Source organism: Notamacropus eugenii, chromosome 4 (assembly GCF_028372415.1).
Source record: "Notamacropus eugenii isolate mMacEug1 chromosome 4, mMacEug1.pri_v2, whole genome shotgun sequence".
NCBI lineage: Eukaryota > Metazoa > Chordata > Mammalia > Diprotodontia > Macropodidae > Notamacropus > Notamacropus eugenii.
Window position 1 is genome coordinate 366,664,083 of NC_092875.1, and position 24,846 is coordinate 366,688,928.

Sequence of the window (24,846 nt, forward strand, 5' to 3'; positions counted from 1 at the left end):
GCTGCTTAATACCATTAGATAATTATTTAGTCCAACCCCCTTTTTTGCAGATGAGAAAACTGAGGCCCCCAGAGATTCAGTGACTTGTTTAAAGTTACACAGAGAGTAAGGGGCAGAGATAGTAGTCAGCCAAGGTCTTCTAGATGACAAATTAGCATTCTTTCCCACTACACCAAGCTGATTAGAGTCATAGATAGCTGGTGAGTTAGGGGAAGGTCTACTCCAAGTATTTGAAGATTTCCTCTGGCAGAATGGGCAGAGAAGAACAAGCACTTAGAGCTCCATCAGACATCAGAGATGCCAAGGTCATCCACTACATCCTGGGCAGTCTCTGGTCATCCTAACTTTGTCTTGTCACTGGACTTCCAATGAATCTGGAAGAGAGAGTGAGGCTGAGATTTTGCACAACTGTGCATCACTTAATCCAGTTCACACACAAGTTAAGACATCACCTCATGATGTCATTGTTCCTCTTCAGAAATGAAGGATGAACTTAATAAGAACAATAGGTAGGAGGAATAATTAAATTTAAAGGCATGGGTAGGGAACCTGCCACCTCAAGGCAACATACGGTTCTCTAGGTCCTCAAGTGCGACTCTTTGACTGAATCCAAACTTCACAGAACAAATCCCCTTAATAAAAAGATTTATTCTGTAAAACTTGGGCTCAGTCAAAAGGCTGTACCCAGGGACTTGGAAGGCCACATGTGACCAGCCTTGAGGCTGCAGGTTCCCCACCCCTGTAACCTAAGGTCTCTCTTTTTTAATAAAAAAAATTTAAATCTATCCAATTGCTATCCATTCTACAAACACCATCTGAAGTCAAACCTCTTGTAAGTTCCTATTTCTGCCATCTCTAGACCATACTCAATCTCAGCTTGTTCAAAACAACTGATCATCTCCCTCCCATTTCTCAACTCATTCTTTTGTTGAACTTTTCTCTTACTTTTTCTCTTACTTTTCTCTTACCCTTCTCACCACCATCTTTCCAGCCCAGGTTAATAACTTCAATGTCATTCTCAACTCCTCATTCATACTCATTCTACCTATATAATCAGTTGCCAAATCTTATTGATTTTATCTTTATATCTTTTTTGTGAAGGTCCCACACAACATTGATTCTTTTATTTCTGTGACTAAATAAGAAACTAATTCTTATGGAATGTCCCAAGATCATCGCATGTATTTTATAGTCTAATGACTTTATATTTAGTTTCCATAGTTATAGGTAGAATAAAATTTCATACTTTATAATATTATATAATGTAAATTTTAATTTGGAACTTGTGTGGGACAATGTCAATATAGTCACTGTAAGCACTCTGGGGGTTCACAAGATACTTTGTTGTTGTAGAGAACACAAAAATGTTAGGAAAGCCTGATCTAATTTTACCTCATTAGTTGAAATGATCATATAAGACTGCCCTAGGAATTTTAGCAGTAAGAATCCTGGAATGATAGCTCTCCCACTTACAATTCCATTTAATTCAGCAAATGTTTGTTATAGGACTAATATCAAAGGTCTCCAAGGTTGTATAATACTTTATTTACATAGGGAATTTAGCTGCCTTTTATATTTGTTCAGTTTAATTATTTAACTTGCTTGATAAGCAATGATAAAACGTTATAGAGTAAGAATTGGAGAAAGCAATGGAAAACACCCATCAAAGGGAAAGGGTCCTTTCCCTAGAAAGGTAACATCTATCTTCATGGATGTAACTATTTCCTAAGTAGCTCCTACTCTAGAGTTATATGTGGAACAGCATAGGGATGAGGAAGGCTCTTCACTTTTTACTTGCATGAACCAAAGGAATATTTCCCAAGACTTTTGCTTGTAGCTGAAAGTTGAACATTTTGCATCTTTAGGTCTGAGTATTAGCTTCATATGTTGCCTTCATATGATGCCTTCATGTCTCCAAATGGCTCTGAAATTTTCCAGCCTACCAGAACTTGATTGGGGAATAGCAGGCTAAAAGAGCTCTCTGAGTAAAGGTGCTAGATGTAAAATTAACCTACATAAATCATCAGCCTTTTAGAATGATAAATTCCATTAAAAATAACTGATATAATATATAAAGATTATAGAAAATATTTTATATTTATGTTTATATAAATATGCTTATTTATATTTATATAAAATATAAAAAAATATATAAAATTTTGGGGAATCTAGGTGTCAAGACACACATTTGAAGTCATATGAATAAAACTGCAACATACCTTTTACATAAAGACAAATTTAAATAATTTGAAAAATGTTAATTGATTGTGGTCAGCCCAAGTCAACATAATAAAACTGACAAAACTGTTTAATTTACTTACTCAGTTATAGTCAGTAACAACTTATATAGCTTATAGATTAACAGTTTATAGTTATACTATATAATGATAGTATAGTTATATACCTTATATATAACAATATGTAGCTATACCCTAGTTAAATAGCTTATAGCTAGAAACAATAATAAAATTCATCTGTAGAAACAAAAGGACAAAAATCTCAAGGGAAAACAATGAAATAAAATGTGAAGGAAGGGGTACTAGTAGCCTCAGATCTTAAACTAAACTACAACGCAACAATTATCAGGACAATTTAGTAGTGGATAAGAAGTAGGCTGATCAGTAGAAGAGATTATTAACACCATACAGCAACAAATGAGCACAATAGCTTAGGGTTTGGTAAACCCAAAGATCTCGGATAGTGAGGATATCTCAATATAGCACAAAATAGTTGTGAAAATTAGAAAGCATTCTAGAGGAAATGAGGTATAGAGCAACATCACATAGGACATGTCAAAATGATATTATATGGAAACATGACTTGGACAAATACCTTAAACATGGTATCATAAAAAAAAAATTTGAGAGACAATGTAGAAATTATCTTTTAGATCTATGAGTAGGGGAAGAGTTTATGACCAGACAAAGGCTTGAAAGGATCATAGAAGGTAAAATGGACAATTTTGATTGCATAAAATTAAAATATTTTTACACAAACAAAACCAATGTAACTAAAATGATAAAAAATAAGTATATGGGGAAACAACTATGCAGTAAATTTCTGTATAAATGGCTAATTTCTAAGATATGTAGGAGGACTCATTTGTATTTGTAAGAATTAGAACTATTCTTCAATTGATAAATGGTCAAAGGATTTAGATAAATAGTTTTCAGGGAACAAAATCCAAACTATCAGTCATATTACAAAAAATATTCCAAATCACTAATAATTGGAGAAATGTAAATTAAGCTTCCATATCACAAACATCAGATTGGCAAAAATGACCAGAAAAGAAAGTGACAAGTGCCGGAGGGGCTGTGAAAAAATAAGGATAGTAAAGAATTTTTTATGGAGTGTTATGATCTGAAAAGGAATTTGACTAGTCTCATCCCAAAATAATACTAAAGTGTACATACCCTTTGATCCACTGATGCCATTACTAGTTTATACCCCAAAGAAATCAAAGAAAGAGAAAAAGGACCCATTTTTACAAAAATATTTATAGTAGTTCTATTTTTGTAATTGTAATTAATTTAGTAATAGGAATTGAAAACAGGGGGAGTGTATCAAACAATTGGGGAATGACTAAATCAGTTTTGCTATATGAATGTGATGGAATACTACTATTCTGTAAGAAATGATTCCTTGATAGTTTCAGAGAAATCTGGGAAGATTTATATGTCCTAATGAAGAGTAAAAGGAACAGATTAAGGAGAATTATTTACAGCAAAAATTGTAAAGACAGGAAACTTTTGAGAGACTTAACCCTGATTAAATCACAAGGACCAACTTGGATCCAGAATACTGATGATGAACTTGGGGTAATAATTTACATTAAACACATGTATATAAACATATGCATGCATATACACATGTGCATGTATGTATGTACATATACAGGCAAATAGATGGATCAGTGGATAGAACTCTAGACCTGGAGTCAGGAAAACTTTAGTTTAAATACATCCTCAGACTAGATGGATGACCTTGGACAAGTCATTTCACCTGTTTGCCTCAGCTTCTTCAACTGTAAAATAGGGATAATAATAGCACCTATCTTCCAGGGTTGTTGTAAGGATCAGATGAGATAATATTTGTAAAGCACTTAGCATACTGACTAGCACATACTATATAAATGCTAGTTTTAATAATAATAACACTATTAGTATATATATATTCATATTTGGCCTATATTTATAGGATATGACCAATGCTATGACTATGCATATTTGCTGCAAGGATTTTCTTTTTCTTTCTTTCTAATGGGCCAGAAAGTGGGATGGGAAGTAGGAAAGGTGGTTTTTTGTTAATTTAGAAAAAATTCATTTTAAAAAGTAAATCTAAAAAGTGGGCAAACAGGTAAGACTTAAAAATAAAGTCTAAGGAGAATTTTGTTTTTAAAGAGGGCTTCCTTAAACAACACATATAGTAATGGTCACAGATTAGTAATGAAATACTACAGTCAATACTCCTACATCTGTTTATAGTTTGGGATTTTGTGTATTAACAGCTACAGCCCTTTTCTCTACCCTTTTCTCCATAAGGAGGTGGCCCCCCTTTTTTTTTTTACTGGATCCTCCCATATTTGTAGGGAAGGAAACATAATCCTTAAAAGGATGACCGTAGGTTAAAAAAAAACCACTTTTAGAAAGAAAGTTAGAGCTGTTTTCAAGTATTACTGGGGTTTAATTTTAATTAATTTAATTTTACAGTTAATTTAATTTTAAAATGGGGAAAATTTATTGTGGGTAATGGTTTTGAAAATGCAGATTTATATTACATTAGCATTGGAAGGATATCATAAAGAAATATGTTTAAATTCAGGCTTGGGAAAGTCAGGAACCAATAGTTAAAGTAGGAAGGTGACAAAAATAAGAGCAGAGGGGACAAAAGGGAAGAAAGCAAGAAAAAAGGATTTATTAAGGGCTTGCTATATTTCAGTTACTGTGCTAAGTGTTGGAGATACAAGGAAAGGGAAAAATAGTTCCTTCCCCCAAAGAGCTTACAGCATATTTAGAGTGCAATAGAAAGCTTAAGGAAGAAGGGTGGTAGGAGAAGAGCATGGATGGTGACATGGTGGTTCCAAGATGGTAACTCCAGTCTAAAGAAATTGGAACTAGCTGGGAAGTAGGACTGATGCCTCAGGCTAGAGAGAAGAAAAAGTGGGTAGAGAGGGATTTCCTGGGAGCAGAGCCATAGATACTAGCTGAACCTAGAATAGAGGTGCTTATAATATTGTGATTTTCACCAAGAGTCAAAAGGATAGATTTAAGTCCCAAAGAGGAAAGAATGTTCAATAGTATAAGAGAAATTGGTCTAGCTCAGCATTTCTTAAACTGTGGGTCGAGACTCCAGATGGGGTTTTGAAAAATCTGGGAACAGTGAAAGGTTTCTAAATGCAAAATGACCAAAAATAAATTAAAAATCGCACCCATAATGAATCTGAGGTGTTTCTGGCAAGGCTTGCAGATGTTCTGAACACAAAACACAAGCACTTTGCACTGTGCATGCCCTCAGGCCACACAAAGCCAACAAACACTGCCTTAAGGGCATAGGGGTCAAGAGTGGAAAAATATAGTACTTTAATGACTGAGTTCTTCAGCTTTTAGCAATAGTGCTATCATGGACCTCAAAATCATCAAACTGTACCAATAATGTTCTTCGATGATGTGGATTTTGTGTATATTCGTACCAGATTTCACTGAATAAGTCCTCAAGGAAGAGGAATGCCATGTAGGAGTCAGAATGTATTGTATGATGGGAAAGACTATGTCCTACTGGGAAAGCTTTATAAGCAGCAAATCATCTCTAAGTGGTAAGAGTCAAGACAGACCTGGAAGTCATCCAACAGAGGAAGAAAAAGGAATCTGGTATGAGGAGTCATAGCTTATCTTTATCACTGGTGGTTGTTTGGAATTTAGGGGTGTGGTTAGGGTTAGAATAGTTCTACCCCATAGCCCTTGGTGTGAATTTCATTATATTTTAGGAAAATTTTTGAGGATTCTGAACCAAACCTATAGAGCTAATTGTAACCCAGACTGACCCCAGGACTACTTTATTTCCTTGGAGGTGCCCTAGAGTAGGAACTGGCCAAGACTTGGCACAGGATCACTGTACCTGGGCTTCATGCACTTAGCATGGTGCTTGGCATGTAGTAGGCACTATGTCAATACTTCTTCATGCATACAAGGGAGGAAGGAAATTCTGTTACTGTGTGGCACTGGTGGCATTCTTATTGGACTATAGAAGGTGACATAGCTTCGTTGAGGTGAACTTAGCATGGCCCTATTGTGATATGATAGCAAAGTTATTGAGGTAGGCAGGGGCTAGTGACTGCACTAGACACCCAACAGTGAGTTCAGTTGTCTCCTACAATAACTATTCTCAACTCATAAGTTTTGTTCTATAAGGGAGGAAGAGAGAAATATAGTCCTGGGTTTGGAGCCAGGAGTTCTGGGTTTTATTCACATTTCCTCTGCTAATTCTATTGCCTTAGTCAAGTAATAGATTCTCTGGCTCATTTTCCTGTTGTAGGAAATGGGGTTACCTGCCTACATCTCAGGATTATTCTTAGGATCAAATTATATACAAGATGTGAAAATGTTTTTAAAATTTGGAAGAATTTTATGAATGTAAATTTCTATTAGAAGCAGTCTAGTATGATGGATAAAATGCTTGAGTCTAGAAGAATTGGATTCAGATTCTATCTTTGGCACCAGCTGTGTGACCCTGGGGCAAGTTATTTAACTTCTGTGTATCTCCAGGGACTCTGTAGGTCCACTAAATCATAGATGAGGTGTTATCTATGTTGGTAGGGAGAGTTCTTATATTGGTAGTATTACTCAGGTATATGAGTAAATTATTACTGTTGTTTCTTTGGTTTTGTGAAACCCTGAACCTGTATTTGATGCCATTTAGTACTTGCATCATTGTGTAACGAGTGAGCTGGAATTAAGAGTTTTGATGGTTTAGAATGAGTGTAAATAACAATTGTCTTTGTTGTGGACAGAAACTCTGAGGTCTTCCCCTCCCCAACTGATTCTTTTGTGAAAGCAAAGTAGACCAACTTTTAGCTCAGTTCTTACCTGGCCTTAAACTACTGAATGGGTGTTGCTTCAGACAAACCAAGACCTGGGAAAGATAGCTGCAACAGGTCAATGTCTACCCCTGCCTCTGGGGCCATCACCAGTCTTCCTGGTCCTGCCTTCCTATGTCTTGCCACTGGACTTTGAAGACTTTGGAGGAGAGAGTGGGGCTGATGACTATGCCCAGCTCTGCCTCACTTAAATCCAATTCACTTACAAATTCAGACATCACCCTCCTGATGTCATTGGTCCTCTTAGGGAACAAAGGATGAACGATACCTCATGAGTGAGCTAGAATTAAGAGCACAACTTGGATATTTTTAAACATTTTCAAGATTGCTTTGATTGAAGAGTCAGTAGGGATGTCTCCCCTGGGCTTAGAACCCCTGTCCCCCAGCAGAGGATTCTAGAGTCAAGGATGGATCTGGGTTTGGAGGCACATCATGTTACAGATGACCCATAAAGTTGCTCTACAAATTAATAGGTATTCAATAAAAGTTGTTGACTGACTGATCTTATCTTAGTGAGGGTTGGCTGTCTACCAGACCTCCGGAGAGTGACCCCATTATTTACTACAGTTGTAGTGAATACCCTCTTGCTTCTACCAAGGGCCCTGCCGAAGGGCTTTAGAGTAGGTCTGTAATGCTGTACTTAAAAATAATAATGGCTTTATTGTATATAGTACAATACAAAGCTCTTTCATTTTCATTAGAAAAGCACACACCTTCTTGCTGTATAATTCTTTGAGCGTGGGGTGGGGGATGGACCTCTGATTTCATTGCATGTTGTGCAAACTCTAACATCTCAAGTTGTTGAACAACTTTTATGCTTAGTAGAGTTATCTAGAAGTGCTCAGAGGTTAAATAATCTGCCCAGGATCATATAGTCAGTATGCTGGAGGCAGGGCTTGGATACAAGTCTGCTTGACTTCTAGGCTGTCTTTCTATCCACTAAGCCTTGCTTCCTATTACCATAATTATTACACTTTGGAATTATATCACAAGAATAAATGAGGTTTCTTTAAAATAATAACTACTAATTATAATTACTATTGTCGTTGTTCAGTTGTGTCCAACTCTTCATGACCCCATGTATTGTAGCATGCCAGTGCTATCCTTGGGGTTTTCTTGGGAAAATACTGGAGTGGTTTGTCATTTCCTTTTCCAGTGGATTAAAGCAAACAGAAGTTATTTGCCCAGAGTCACACATCTAGTAAGTGTCTGAGGCTGGATTTGAACTCAGGTCTACCAGACTCCAGGCCCAGTGTTCTACCCACTGGGCCAGCTGCCTCTTCTTGTAATTACCTAGGATGGTAAATGATTATTTTGTTTGCTATAATTTTTTCCATTTGTAGACATTCAGAGCTGGATAATGAATCCCACCTTTGAGGTGTTTTTCCCAATTCCCCTAGATACTATCCCTTTACCTCTGTTGATTATATTATTTGTACAATCATCATATTTACTTCCAAGATTAGAGTATGAGTTCTTTGTGAACAGGGACTATTTTCCTTTCTTATTACTCCTGGAACATATAGAGGTTCAATAAATACTTATTGACTCAGTGAGTGACTTGTAGATAAAGGAGAGTTGACTTTAGTGAATCTAGCCTCAGTGTTATATTAAGGGAGCCCCATCTAGTACATTGGGATCCAATGGCACATCTCAATGCCTTCTCAGGAGGAAGTTCTAAATCACTTTTTAATGCCAGATGCCCCATTGGCTGCTGTTTTGGCAAGATGTCCAGTGAGGATTATTGAGCTGGGGGTGAAGCAGAGAAGAGGTCAGGAACACTCAGAGTCCTGCCTGTTGAAGGCCTGCTCAGGTGGAGTGTGGCAGTGGGAAGCTATAGATAGCAAGAAAACAGAGTGCTAACATTATGAATGTAAAATGCTTTTTTAATCTTTAAAGGTTCTGGAAATATGAGTTGTTTGCTGTTTCTTGTAGGAGTAGAGGGGGATAGACAGAAATTAGAGAGACAAATTGGTCAGAGATGCCAACATCAACATCTAAAATTCACTTAGGAATACCCTTTGCTCCCAGAGTAGATCTACTCTTTAGCTAGAAAGCAGTCTTAATTTTGTTCACTGCAGAGGTTGTGGACTTGTTTTCCACATAAACTATGATGCAGCTGTAGGGAGGGTGAAAAACGGTTGTTGCAAAATCTTTGGGGAAGATAATTCAAAAAGTAGATAGGTAGGGAAATAGAGTTCTTAAAAGAAGTCTCTCTTCTGAGGCTGCTTCTGTTTTTAGCACAGGATAGCTCTGGAAAGTCTTGTTAGCATGACAGAAAGGCTCAAACTAAAATTAATGTTAAAAAAAAACAGCAGTAGGAGGCTTGTAGATTTTCTGTCAGATTATAAGCAACAAAACAGGTATGTAGGTGAAAACAAAACTTTGTCTTGGTATATTTCCTTTTCTTTTTGACTCATATATAGCTTTCATCTAATTAAGATCCTAGGAAGAGCACAAGTAATCTTCTATTTCTTAATGATCTTATCTGCTTCATTGCAAAATATTTTGCATTAACAAAGGCATTTTTCCAAATGGAAAAAAGGAGATATAGAATGGTTCTCCCTTCCCCTTTATTTTTCATTCTAAGGAGAATTTTTTCATTTTGCACTATTGATTTTCATAGTGCTCTAAAGACCCAAGTCTCATCCAGGTTCCCAAGCTGCCAACACCAGTGGACTTAACATTGGCATGATTTCATGGGCTCTCAGACCTAAAACCTTTCTAGGTGATGAAAGCTTTTTGGCCAGGGCAATGCATGGAACGATAAAGAAAACATGGCCTTCAGTCTGATATGGCCCCTTCCTGCTTCACAGAACATTAGGAAAGGGAGCTGAGGGTGCTAAGAATCACAGCTTAGGAACTCAAAATGTGAAATCCTTGTCCAGTGACCAATGAGTGGATATATCATTGGAGGAGCTGAAACACATCAATCCTGACATTCTTGTACAAGCAAAATGAAAAGAAAGTAGCAAGTTGCACCTAAATGGAAGAATAGTTCACAGGTACTGCTCAGAGAAGGAAAGAAACACAGTGTTATGGATTGGGTTTTATCATATTTCCCAAAGCTGCTAGAAATATTATTTTATTGGAAATTTGGTTATCACTTATTGCAGTATTGATGATCAGTCTGCCAAACGACGACCTTGAAAATAATTGCAGCTTACACACCAAAATCAATTATTGAGGACAAAGTGCTGGAGAAATCCTATGAAAAGCTTGATGAGACTTTGCAGATCAAATCAGCATAAATGCTGACACTTGGTGACATCAGTTTACAGGTGGGAAAAGGTGAGGATGGGGAAAAACATGTGGGAAAGTATAGTTCAAAGAAAGAAATGAGAAAGGCCAAAGATGCATAGATTATACAGAATCCTCACATCTCCATAGCATGAATACTTTTCTCAAAAAAAGAATTATTAGATGCTTACGGTGATGAGTGCCAAATAAGAATTACAAAGAATAAAATCCACTGTATTTTAACAGACTTGAAAAGACTTATTATAGCATGGGAGCTATCCCTGGATAGCAGTTAGGTGGTGCAGTGAGTAGAGTGCTGGGTCTGGAGTTAGGAAGACCTGAGTTTAAATCCAACCTCAGACATTTATTAGCTGCATGACCCTGAGCAAGTCACTTAATCTCTATTTGCCTCAATTTCTTGTACTGTAAAATGGAAATAATAATACCACCAGCCTCCAAGGGTTGTTGTGAGAATCAAATGGGATAATATTTGCAAAGCATTTAGCAAAGTGCCCTGGCACATTGTAGGTGCTCAATAATTGCTTATTTCTTTCCCTTTGCTCCTTTTTTCTGAGACAGCTGTCTCTGCAGTTAGACTGTGGAGTCACAAGAGCTAAGATTAGAATTTATAATAAATAGGAAGAGACAATGATAATGAGAAAATATATGGTATATAACTGAAAAGATTTCAACATGAATTAGTTGGAAAACTTGAATTTTTTAAAAAGGGAAATGGACAATATAGATGACATCAGCACTGCCTCTAATAAAGTTCATCCAGAAGTAAAACTAATGTAAATTAATTGCTAAAACAAGGAGATCAAAAGAGCCAGCCATATGCCCTGGTCTAATAAATAGTTCACTTCCTTGACAAGTGGAGAGAGGCAATTGTAAAAGGCAATGCCAGGTTAGAATATTAACTCATCTGTAAACTCTTAGAAAAAAGGATGATAGACATTTTTGAGCAGTATCTTCTCATATAGCAGAGACAAAGCTTGGCAAGATATTTAACTAAGCAAATCCATACCAAGGGCATTCAAAGCCTAGAAATAGCAGAAAAATGGTAAAGGTTTGCAAAAATTATTACCGCAAACCATTTTAACCCTCAAGGATAATGGAACCAACACAACTGGATGCTAACATCATATGCCTGAAGTATTTACAGAGGAAGTAGTAATCACACTAAAGAAAATAAACCCTGGAAAAGCAGCCAGATTGAATCAAGGATGCATAGGTGAGATTAATGCTGGAAGCAGTACAAGCAGATCAGTTCACAAGGTAGCTAAAAGAAGGGATGATACCAAAGACTTGGGGGAAAAGTCCCAGACTTTATTGATTCTAAAAAAGATCACTAAGAAAACATCAACTAATCATGACCCATATGTCCACTCTCCCTTCTATACAAAATATAGGTTTCTCAACCAATCAAACAATAATCAGCTATCAGACACCTACTACGTGCTAATTACCATGCTAATTGCTAGGAATACAAAAAGAGGCGAAGGGCAGTCCCTGCCATCAACGAGCTAAAAGTCTAATGGAGGAGCAACATAAAAACAAGTACAGGCTTTACTCCCTTTATTTAGCTTCTTCTTATTACGTTTTGTAAATACTGTGGTTTTTAAATTTTGTTTTACAGATTGATGATTTGTAGCAACTATGCATCGAGCAAATCTATCACTTGCCATGTTTCTAATGGCATGCGCTTACATATTGTCTCTGTGTCACATTTTGGTAATTCTTGTCATATTTCAAGCTTTTTCTTTATTATGTTACTTTTGTAATTATTTTGGGTTGCCACAAACCGTACCATATAAGACTGTGAACTTAAATCTCTATTGTGTGTGTTCTAACTGCTCCACCGACCTGCTTTTCCCTGTCATTCTCCTTCTCTGATGGCCTCCGTGAAACACAACAAAATTGAAATTAGGCCAATTCATAATCCTATAATGGCCGCTAAGTGTTCAAGTGAAAGGAAGAGTCAGTTTATGTGATAAATTGATGTGTTATCTTGTTTTAAGCCTCCCCAACCTTCAGCAACCACCACCCTGATCAGTCAGTCAGCAGCCATCAGCATCAAGACCCTACACCAGCAAAAAGGTCCACATGAAGTTAAGAGCCTCCACCAGCAAAAGATTACGACAGCTGAAGGCTCAGGTGATAGTTAACATTTCTTTGCAATAAAGTATTTTAAAATTAAGATATGTACATTAATTTTTAAAGATACAATGCTATTGAACACTTAAGAGATTATAGCACAGTGTAAATATAATTTTTATATTCACTGGAAAACCAAAAATTTTATGACTTGCTTTATTGAGATGGTCTGGAGCTGAAGCCATAATATCTCCAAGGTGTGCCTGTATATAGAAAGGAAGGTGTATATATAGGATTCTGAAATTGTTAAAAGAACATGCTGGAATTAGGTGGGGTTGTAAAATGCTTTCTGTAAAAGGTAGGATTTTGTTGTTGTTCATTCATTTCTGTTCATGACCCCATTTGGGGTTTTCCTGGCAAAGATACTGGAATGGTTTGCCATTTCCTCCTCCAGCTCATTTTACAAAGGAGGAACCGAGGCAAACAGGGTTAAGTGACTTGCCCAGGATCACACAACTTTTAAGTGTCTGAGGCTGAATTCGAACTCAAGTCTTTCTGACTCCAGGCCTGGTGCTCTATCCACTGGGCCACCTACCTGCCCTTGGTTGGAACTTAATGGAAGCCAGAAAAACCAGGCATGAGGAAGAAGAATGTTCCAGGGATGGAGAAAAGCCAGAGAAAATACCTAAAACTGAGAGATAGAGTGTCTTGTTCATAGAACAGTCAGGAGACCAGGGTCACTTGTTGGGGGGTGAGGTTTAAAGGACTGGAAAGGCAGGACTTTGAAGGTCAAACAGAATATTTTGTATTTTCTCCTGGAGGGATTAAGAAGCAACTGGAGTTTATTGGTGCAGAAGGTATGAAAAGTGGAGATATAGACTCACTAAGATGATGGAGGAGGTCTAGGACAGAGGTCAGATCTGGATATACATATCTGTGGCTGTTCCAGATGCTTCTGTTTGTAGATGGCATTATGTTGCTTGTGTTGATCCTTAGGACATTGCATTGTCTCCTAAAAGCCATCAGTGGCGATTCGAAAGAGTTTGATTGTGGTTGTTCATTCTTCATTCTCAAAGGGGACGGATGACATGATGAGGGCCATATCTTGACTTGGCAGTGAATTTAAGTGAGGCAGAGCTGAGCAAAGTTGTTAGGAGTTTGACCTGTTCAACCAAAAGAAAAGACTAACTGGATAAAGATTGTTTGTTGCTCAGATTTCAGCATGCATCTGAATGAATACCCTACATAGCTTTCCAACAGTATCTAAATTTGGAAGAGACAATGCAGATGGACAATGAATGAGGCCCAGAGGCATTTTTACCAGCTCCAAATTTCCCACAATCACATCACAAAGGCTTATCTTTTCAATACAAACATTTTACCACTGTTGCTGTATGGCAGTGAGATCTAGACCACCACTGCCTCTGGAGAATCAGTGATGAGCAACACACTGAGTTTAATAGAAAGGTGAACAATAGATGTGAGCAGACCACAACATATACAATTAGTAGGAAATAAACATTGAATTTTGTTGCCTGTTTTGTGATGGGGGCAGTATGGGCAGGGGTGGTTAGGGCTTTCATCAGTTTGGGATCTCTGAAGAAGAGGAGTAAGCATCATCAAAGAATTGTACGTCAAAAAAGGAGGGAAAAAACTTTTATTAATGACCAGTGGTGTGCCAGGCACTGTGCTAAGCACTTTACAAATATTCATATTTGAGCCTTACAACAATCCCAAGAAGTAAGTGCTATTATTATCCTCATTTTAAAAATAAAGAAACTGAGGCACAGAGAGTTTACGACTTGACCAGAGTCACGTAGCTAGTAAGTGTCTCAGGCCAAATTTGAACTCACGTCTGACTGACTTCTGGTCCCACACTCTGTTCACTGCACAACCTAGCTGCAGATGTCTGGTCACATACTTTCTTTCTGCCCCTATCTCTTTTTGATGAGAGTGCAGATCCATTTAACTATTTATTACAAAGTAAAAGACTCTGTACCTTCACATCTACCTTCAAGGAACTTGGAGCTCTCTCTGTGATTACAGCGTCAGCAATGACCCTCTCCTTGCATTCTCAACCCCTCTATGTGGCTATTAACAACAACACACTCCCTAGACCTGTCATCCTGAGGATATCATGAACTAATTTCCTACAGGGGCAAGGTTGTGGGTGGGTGCAGACTATATGCAGATAAGTCTGTACAGAGATGTATACACAGCCCAGTTTAAGAGATGTCTTCCTTAGTGACTTCTATTGTGGATCATCAGCTATATGGATCCATCCAGTCCCTAGAGTCATTGATTTTTGTCTCTCTGTAACTACCTAAAGAATTTGTGTATGTGTATATGTATGTATATGTGTGTATGTATATATGTATGTTTAAGTTCTACTCAACTTCTATTTACTGATGCTTCCAGGATACCCTAAATAAGTAGTCATTCTTTGTTTTCCCTGAAGTCACCTTTGTCTTGGGGTGAGCTACATAGTTCACCCAGCCTGGTGTCTTGTGTTCACTCATCTCCTGCAGAACTCTTGCCATTCGTTCCTTTCTTTCCTCATCCCCAAAGTAAACTGTCCTTTACCTCCTATCTGGAGGCCTGGGGGATGCTTTTCATTATTCTTCAGATGGGACCCTAACCATTGAAGATCTTCTTTTTAACCATCATCTTTCAATTCTTAACACAGAACTCTAATTATTTATTTATGCAAAATAGTAATTTAGCATAAGGTTAGCATAAATATGCAGAAGGAAATAACCTGATTTCCCACAGCAATAGCAAATGTTGCCATCTGCAATAGAGAGCTTTCCTTCAAAGTGATTAATTGAAGAAGGGACACCGGAGTGACCAAGATTGGAGCTTTCCACATCTCTATAGTGCTTAAAAGGTCTGCAAGCAAGGATAATAATTATTGTAAAGTCCAATAAATCTAAACATGTGCATTTCCCAGAGGGTGAATAATAGATTGCTCACATTATACTCATTTGAATCTTAGAAAAAAGGTGAGTAGTTTATTTTTTTCTCCATTTTCCAACTGAGAAAAGTGACATGCTCAGGGTGACACTGTTTGTTAGTAAGTATTAGGGTCAGAGTAGGAGCCAAGCTCTCCTGATTCTAAGTCCAGTGCTCTTTCCTCTGTACTATGCAAAAATGACAATACACATTAGGCCACAACACTAAGCTATCCATCAGAGCCTTTTACTACCTGCAAGACTCCATTTCTGACTCCTTTGTCTTTGCTGTGGGGTAGGAGAGCTACTTCTACACTTTAATAATATTGGGTTTCTGTGTATTTTGTGGTGAGACAGAGGTGTGCATGTATATCCTATTTTATCTATGATTTTTTTTTGGAAGTAGTATTATAATAATGGAGACTGTCTTTTTAAAAATTTCTGAAGCATGGTTATGCTTATAAATACTTTAGAAGTGATTATGCAGGATACACCATATAGTAAATAAACCAATAGATCAGAATTTAATAATTATTCTCCTTCAGACTATATCAGATTATGTTTTTCCTCTTGCTTTTACAATCAGTTCCTAACTTGCTTTCGTGGAAAGGTGTGTAAACATCAGTGGTTAATTTCCCATTTTCAAAAAAGTCAGCATTAGTCTAGTTATTGTCTGCTTTTGTTAGTATTATCAAAGGGCTTCCGTGCCGCTGAGACAGCAACATAATAGGGAGTTCTTTTTCCTCTTTTCTTATGAAATAAGATCTGACCTGTGTGTGTATTTTAGGGCAGGTACATGCAGAGGATCAGAGAGGAACTGGAGGAGGACAGCAGGGGGGTAAAGATGACTAAGAATGGTAGTTAATAAAATGTATGAAAGTAAATCTGAATGGATATGAGCTCTCACAGGAGTGGTAATGTGGAAATTGGCTACTGAATTTCTTTTCCAGCCAGAGGTCTATTTCCATTCCATTTTTCTGACAGGTAGCCAGAGAGAACAGGAATGGTAGACTGGAAACAAAAATCAAGGTAGGGTTGGGAGATTGGGTTCGATAAGATTATTTTATCCAGTAGAACTAATATTCTGTTCTCTTAGTCCATTTACAGAATTCCAGAATTCCAATCCTGACCAAAGAAGAAAAAAGACAATGGAGGCAGAATTTCAAGTCTATTAAGGAGATTCTCCCCCTCCCCTCCACTCTCACTTTACCCAAACTCTCATTCCTGATTGTTTATCTTGGTTTCCCCTAGTGCTCTTTCTGGTTTGTGTCATGAAGAAATACCTTTGGCTTGATGACATTGGGAGCATTTAACGGTACTGTAGCCAATCTCCCATTTCTATTCACTTTCCTTATTACTTTGCCCTTGAAATTCCTTTTCATACTTTCCCCCTGCTTCCTTATCACAGTCTTACTTTTTTCACTTACCTCTCAAAGTCTCACTAGGAGCTTTGTAAAATGTGTTGCTGAAATCCTGGTATACCATGTCTGTGATATGTCCCTGATCTAGTAATCTTGTCAAAAAAAGGAAAAGAAATTAGTCCAGTATGACTTACTCCTCTGCATTTTAGTGAAGTAGTTCATAGAGATCACGGCTTCTCTTTCTAAGTGCTCATAAACCATCCCTTTAATAATACCTCAGGTTATTTTGACAGTTCTGCCATTTTGTGGGATTGCTCATCTTCCCCTTTCGAAAACTGGGGCAATCTTTACCTATCCTTAGTCCTGTGGTACCTTTCTTGTTTTCCAGGTTCTTCAAAGATCACTCTAGCAGTGGTCAGTAATCGTGTCAATTTCCCCCCACCCCCTCTTCACTGATTTGGGACATGATTTGTGTGGGCCATCTGACTTGAACTCAGTAAGGCACTCTAGGAGTTCCCTTTACTTAACCTTGGACTCAAATCCCTGTTAGCCTTTTGCTTAGTAAAGTATTCTCCTTTTTATAGAAAATAAAAGATAGTAGTCAAGGTATTTCCATTTTCTCTCTCCACCCAAAGCAGTGAGTATATCCCTATCTTGTTCTTCTTTTTGACCCTACATAATTAAAAACAAACAAACAACTTTTTGACCCTCTCCTTCTCTCTATTTACTCATCACATGCATTTGGTTTCATATATATATATATATCCTTTTAAAATCTGACCTCATCATAGAGATCATTTTGTAACTTCATGGGTTTCTTTATGTCTTCCCCATTCTCTTTCTCAGAATAATTTTTAATTGTACATTGGAATTTTAAAAAATGATTTAAATTAAATTTTAATTTTTTATTTAACGAAATTAATTTAATGAAATTTAAAAACCTTTAAATGAAGGCTTTTGCCTTCTATTCCACTGTGCTGACTTCCCCTTTCAAGCTATGAGTTCATATTTATCCTTTCTCTGAACTTTGAAATCCACTCCCCTAAAGACTAGAGCAAAGGTCAGACCCCTCCTGTTTTCAGACTCTTAAGATGATGTGATTAACTTTCTCTCAAGGTTCCTGCCATTTTATTCCAATTTTTCTTCTTCCTATCAGTTTCAAGATAGTAGTTTCTTTTATTGCTTCTCATGCCTTCAGAATGATGAAATTGTTGGAAAGGCAAGTCAATAATTGATTAATGCCCCTGCTTGCATCACAGAGTTCTCCAGCTGCTATCTGCATAGTTGAAGTCCCAGAGCACAAAGCATCCTGTCTCTGTGCCTGCTTTGTGATATCTGTCGTATTTACTCTACCTGACCAAGGTGGTCTGTAATATGTTCTGACAACATTATAATGAAACTATCATTTAGCTTCTTAAACTTGGTGGGTGACTCAGAGGTCATCAGATTCTACTCCTGGCAGAGCTCTGTGATGTCCCTGACAACTGTTCATCTGATCTTCACTAGAGGTTATGAGGAATTAACTCATAAAAAAGCACACTCCATTCTGAGACAGTTCTAATTATTGAGGTTATCCTAATAATGAATGAAATCTACCTTTCTTCATTTTTCACCCCTTTCCTCCCTCCTTCCCCTTTCTCTAGTTCTGCTCTCTGGAGCCAAGATAAATGAGCTTAATTCTACATCCAAGTGAGAATTCTTCAAATACTTGAAACCAGTTATCAATCCACTGGGCAGGTAGGTGGCACAGTGAATAGAGCATTGGCCTGGGTACCAGGGAGGCAAATCAACTTGAGTTTAAATCTGGCCTCAGACACTTAGTAGCCCTGTGATTCTGGGCAAGTCATTTAACCGGTTTCCCTCAGTTCCTCATTTATAAAATGAGCTGGAGAAGGAAATGGCAAACCACACCAGCATCTTGACCAAGAAAACCCCAAATGGAATCACAGAGAGTTGGACAGGACTGAAATGTCTGAACAAACCAAAACAAAACATCAATCCCCTTCTCTCTCTCTCTCTCCCACCCTCTTCCAACTAAATCTATTTTTCTCCAGGAAAAACATCACTGTCATCTTCAAATTATTCTTAATTGATGTGTAGTGTTGAATTCTCTCACCTTCCTGGTTCCTCTTCTCTGGACATGATTCTAAAATGTGGTGCCCTGAATGGAACATAAACTTCAAATGAGTTGTGGTTTACCAGAACAGAGAATGGAGGGAATCTATATTCCCCTGTTTGGGGTACTATGTTTCTATTATGGTAGTTTAAGATGCATTCATTTTATTATAATTTTTCGACTTCCATGTCATACCTATATGGGATGAGTCAATAGATTTAATTATTATTTTCCTCAGGTTTATCCTGTTTGTTTTTAATCATGGAACCAAGGACAGGTTATTTTAAGTACCTCAGTCTTTATCTGATGCTGGAATTATACTGTGGTATAGATAGTAGCAAATTAAAATGAAGATTGGATAATATTCAGAGGACATGCATGATTTGCCACAGAGTAGTTCACATTTTTTTCTTTCTCTAAAGCCATATAGTAAAACATCACTAATCCTCAGAAGCCCTGCTGCTAGAATCTACCTTCTGTCAGTTCTTTCCTCCAGTAGCCAGGGATCACAGATAACATTTGTTCCGTATGTTGAGCAGAGGTCATTCCTTTGTAGGAAGGATCACAGAATTTCAGAGATAGAGGGGACCTCAGAGGCCATGGGGTCCCAACTGTACCTGAATAAGAATTCCTGCTCTAATATATCTATTAAGAGGTCATTTAGCCTTTCTTAAAGACCTCTAGTAAGAGGAAGCAAACTACCTCGGAAGGCAGCTCCTGCCATTTTGGGATAGCTCTTAATTGGCAAGTCACCTCACCTTTCTTGGCCTTGTAAATTGAGGGACTTGGATTCAATTATCTCTTCAGTTTTAAGTTCAGTTTATTCCTTCTAGTTTTAAAATTCTCTGAAAATATTTATAGTTCCTTTGCTTCTCATTTGCTATTCCTGGATTCTTTACTAGTTATATATTCATTCTCAGTTCTATCTCCTTCTAACTACTCTGGGAAAAAAATACAAATGTTGGAACCTGGGCCACTGCTAATTTAGGAATTAGATACTGGTGAAAAAAAAGTAGTTATACCACAGATTGCAAGAAATCATATTCAGAGGCAAAATATTCCTTATTAAAATCACAGTCTTTTTTGATTACGTTTTGCTATTGTTGGTAGAAAAATGAGTTCAGGTTTTGCTTTTGATCTAATTAGCCATATCTGTCACTTTATTATCGGTATTATGAATGCAAGATAGAGACCAGTGGACTTCTGGAAAATGAGTAGAGAGTATGTCAGGTGCATTTCTTCACGAGTCACTGTGGAACACAGTTGGGTGCAATAAAGTCGAGGTCAATTTTTAACTGAACCCTTTCTCAAGCCACACTGCTCACAGTAATTGTTTCATCTTGTGACCCACTACTTCAAATAGGGGCATTCTATTTTGAGCAATGAATAGTAGGAGATTTCTTTTGTGTGGGGGAGAGAGAGTATATGTGCTTGGAAGGTGGTTAAGGGAAGGACTGATGTGAGCTAATTCTATGGTTTTAGTCATTGCTATCATGAGATACCAGTATCGGACAAGATGAGAAGCAGAACCTGTGTGTTTGTGTTATTCCTGAATTAATGGACATTTTAAGCAATTCAATGAACAGGGAGTCTTTCACTCTGGCATAGGTTCTTGCTCGAGTTGGTGCTGTTTCTAAGGACAGTGAGGCACTTACTTTTACTTCAAAATGGATCACCCGGGCAGGTCCTACATGGAATTGTGAAGCAGACAAAATTTTATCTTTTGAATCCTCTCTGTACTGTCACATCTTCCTTATTATTGCCCTGTCTTCTCCATTGTTTGGATTGCTTTCTCTAGTCTGATTCCTTCACATTACCCAAGTGGTAGTTACTTACTCACTAGAGTTTTCCATTTCTGGTCAGCATCCCATGCTACCATATCACACTGTTCTCCTTCCCTTCTCTCCACCCTCATCCTACAGCTAAAATGTAACTTGAATACTTGTATTATATAGACATAGGCATCAAGGTGGTCCATACAGTGATGGACTAGAAGACAGGAAGACCTGAATTCAGATCCTGCCTCTGACATTTACTAGCTGTGTGACCTTAGGCAAGTCATTTAACCTCTTTGGCCTCAGTTTCCTCATCTGTGAAAGGGGGAAAATAATTACCATCTCATAAGGTTGTTTAGAAGATTGAAAGAGATAACACATTTAAAGCACTTTGTAAACTTTGAAGTACTATATACATGTTATTATTATGATTACATATTAGTAAATAATGTAATATACTAACATTATATTATACAACATAATTTATAAACATACATTTATAACATAAGTTTTAGAATTTATAAAATTAATATAATGTATTATATAATTATGTAATTAATTAATTATTGCTATCATTGTCATCATTATTGTTCTATGCCATTGCCTATGTTGTATAACCTAATGGGTCACTCCAATCGAGAACTCTGGGCCAGGTAGCAAAGGAAGATAATACCGTGTTAAACCAGCAGAGAGAGTAATTATTCAAATTATCCACTTAATCTGCCAATACATGAATATGCTGCTCACATTTTTAACTTATTTTCTTTAGATATTTGCCTAAGTACGGATAACTATGCATATCTAAATTAAGTTTTCAGATGGAGATAAAAGCCAATGCTTTTCAAAGAAGGAAGGGTAAGGGAATGGATTAGAATCACAGGATATTGGAGTTTAAAGGGATCTCAGAGATCGAACAGGCTTGGAGAGTTGGACAAAATGGTCCCAACAGGTTAAAGACTTTTTAATGAGGACAATGATGTAATTACAATACTAACTGAAATATGGATTAATGTTGGTCTTTTGCAAAGAACTCTCTCCTGTTGTCATTACATTAAAAAAAATCTTTAGTTTTCATTTAACTATTTGCCATCACATAATTTTTTTGGGGGGGTGTTAATGCTACTACTTTAATAACCAAAGAAGTCATAGTTGGAAGGGATCTCAGGAGTCAGCTTGTCCAAAGCCTACCTGAAGAGGAATTTCTTCTGCAAAATAGATGATGACTTGCAATTTAGGCTCTGTCAGAAGGCATGGCCTCCAGTGAGTTGGAACATGACATCTCCTGAGGCAACTAAATACATTCTTGAATAATTCTAATTGGTAGGAAGCTTTTCCTATATATCAAGCTGAAATTTGTCTTTCTCTAAAATGCACCTACTATTCCTGAGGTCAAGAAGAATGAAGCTAACTCCTTTTCCACTTATAATCCCTTCAAAACTTAAAGACAGCTATCATGGTGTCCTTGAGTCTTCTCTCATCGACAGCACTATTCATTGATTCAGATAATTCAGTCAGTCACATCTACTTAACAAAATGTCACCAAGTCTACAACCTTCTATCTTGTCTGCAAGATTATAATAAGAAACTTTTTTTCCATTTTGTAATTGAAATTTAGTTGCATGATGTCAATGGTGTTGGTCTGATTTACCTCTTTAATAACTTTCTTGTAAAAGGAAAGGGACTCCTTACTATTGCCAGGTTTAATGAACATGACTTTGCACTGAGTGAAAAACAGCTTACAACTAAGTACTTTAAGTAATATCTAAAAGTGAGAAGAGATCTACTGAAGAAACCAAAGGTTTTGGCAAAGTAGATAAGTGACAGATTTCCATCTTTAGACCTCTGAAGGCTTTTTTTCTTGAATTGTTTCTTTCTAGCTGCTTGCAATATTTTCTCCTTGACCTGGGAACTCTGGAATTTGGCCACAATGGTCCTAGGAGTTTCTCTTTTTGGATCTCTTTCAGGTGGTGTTCTGTGGATTCCTTGAATATATATTTTGCCCTCTGGTTCTAGAATCTCAGGGCAGTTTTCCTTGATAATTTCATGGAAGATGATGTCTAGGCTCTTCTTTTGATCATGGCTTTCAGGTAGTCCCAGAATTTTTAAATTGTCTCTCCTGGATCTATTTTCCAGGTCTGTTGTTTTTCCCATGAGATATTTCACATTATCTTCCATTTTTCCATTCTTCTCTCTTTGTTCTGTGATATCTTGCTTTCTCATAAAGTCATTAGCCTCCATCTGTGCCATTTTAATTTTGAAAGAATTATTTTCTTCAGTGAGCTTTTGAATCTCCTTTTCCATTTGGCTAATTCTGCTTTTGAAAGCATTCTTCTCCTCATTGGCTTTTTGAACCTCTTTTGCCAATTGAATTAGGCTAGTTTTCAAGGTGTTAATTTCTTCAACATTTTTTTGGGTCTCCTTTAGCAGGGAGCTGATCTGCTTTTCATGCTTTTCTTTCATCTCTCTCATTTCTCTTCCCAGTTTTCCCTCCACCTCTCTAACTTGATTTTCAAAATTCTTTTTGAGCTCTTCCATGGCCTGAGCCCATTGGGTGGGCTGGGACACAGAATCCTTGATTTCTGTGTCTTTGCCTGATGGTAAGCATTGTTCTTCCTCATCAGAAAGGAAGGGAGGAAATGTCTGTTCTCCAAGAAAGTAACCTTCTATTGTCTTATTTCTTTTCCCTTTTCTGGGCATTTTCCCAGCCAGTGACTTGACCTCTGAATATTCTCCTCACACCCACCTCACCTCCTGATCCTCCCAGCCAGCATTTGGGGTCTGAGATTCAAATGCTGCTTCCAGCCTTAGGGCTTTTGGCGGGGGCAGGGCTGCTATTCAGTGTGAGATTAAGTTCAGGTGGTCAGGTCAGGGCAGGGCTGCCTCTCAGGCTCAGTTCCCTCAGGGGCTTTATGCACAGACCTTCCACAATGGATTCAGGCTCCCGCCTGCTTGGGGAGCTCCTGTCTGCAGCCGCCTCTCAGCTTCTACCTCCCGGGGGGGCCTGAATTATGGGGGCACCCCACTCCCCTCTCGACCCGCCAAAGAGGCTCTCTCACCGACCCCCGTCACCTGTGGGTGGAGGGACTTGTGCGGCCGCTGGTGATCCCGTCCCTGAAGCCTGCTCGGATCTTTTCCTCTCGGTGCCGCGGCCGTGGCAGGGCTGTACTCAGCTCCCAGTCCTGGCGCCCAGTCCGCAGCGTGAAGGACCCCCCGCGAGAGGTTTGCAGGTCTCTCTGGAACAGAAATCTCCCTCGCTCCAATGTTCTGTGGCCTCTGGGTGCAGAATTCGCCGTGAGTTACTTCCTTGTAGCCGTTCTATGTGTTGTGGGTTCAGAGCTATGTGTATGTGCGTCTTTCTACTCTGCCATCTTGGCTCCGCCCCTCCCCCCGAAGGCTTTTTTTCTACCCTTCCTACCTTTCTTTCTGACCTTTATAAGCTCATAAGGTTGTTCTATTTCCAATTGAAAGTAACTGACAGGTCTCAAATCCATTGGTGAGTTAAGGGAATGTTTACTCTAAGTATGTGAAGATGTCCCCAGATGGAACAATTTGTTCCAATGGCCGTGAAGGCAACAGAAGCAGATGCCATGGAGTGCGTAGAGTTTGGTGAGACATTGAAGATATCATCTACTGCATTTTGTCTTGTCACTGGACTTTGATGACTCTAGAAAAGAGAGTGAGAATGACAACTTCACGCAACTCTGCCTCACTTGAATTCAATTCACTTCAAAAGTCATCACACTGTGACGTTATTCAAAAATGAAGGAGGAACAAGAACTCCTTCATCTAAGACTAGGAAAGAATAAACATAATGGGGACAGAAGAATCATCAGGGTTGTATGTTAATAGTCCCACAGGCATCCAGCTTGGGAAGATAAGATATTTATAACTGTCTCTCCCCCAAACCAGAAACTTACAAAAGTTCTTTCTCACTCACCAAGTCAAATCAAGAAGCATTTATAAAGTTCTTACTATATGCCAGGAACTGTGCTAAGTGCTGGGAGTACAGAAATAAAAAGAAAGACAGTGTGTGCCCTGAAGGCACTTATATTCATCCAGGAGAAGACACATAAAGGGAAGCTGAAGGTGGAGGAGGGGTCATGGTGGTGAAAGAAGTCTGAAAAGTCAGGAGCAGAACTTGTAGGGGAATGAAGGAGTGAACATGGCACTTTACTTACATCCTGGACACTTTACTGAAAATGAAGATTCT

The 24,846-nt window shown here is 38.0% G+C and overlaps 1 protein-coding gene across 2 annotated transcripts; it reads right to left on the bottom strand.

Annotated features, from left to right (window-relative positions):
* Positions 1-11,013: 11,013 nt before the first annotated feature.
* On the bottom strand, positions 11,014-24,645 carry LOC140501629 (uncharacterized). 2 transcript variants are annotated; one of them, XR_011966272.1, is made up of 3 exons: positions 24,574-24,645; positions 23,706-24,300; positions 11,014-13,596 (listed from the first exon to the last, which is right to left on the bottom strand). XR_011966272.1 is itself a non-coding variant. In XM_072605452.1 (2 exons), the coding sequence occupies exon 2, from the start codon at positions 23,331-23,333 to the stop codon at positions 22,281-22,283; it is 1,053 nt and encodes a 350-aa protein (XP_072461553.1). In that variant the 5' UTR covers positions 23,334-24,300; positions 24,574-24,645; the 3' UTR covers positions 21,137-22,280. The 2 variants fall into 2 exon arrangements, 1 of the variants encoding a protein (XP_072461553.1); XM_072605452.1 differs by lacking the exon at positions 11,014-13,596 and having other exon boundaries at positions 21,137-24,300.
* Positions 24,646-24,846: the final 201 nt, after the last annotated feature.

Bases quoted from the DNA above. Each gene is read 5' to 3' on its own strand.
- LOC140501629 (XM_072605452.1), bottom strand. From the start codon at position 23,333: ATGCCCAGAAAAGGGAAAAGAAATAAGACAATAGAAGGTTACTTTCTT.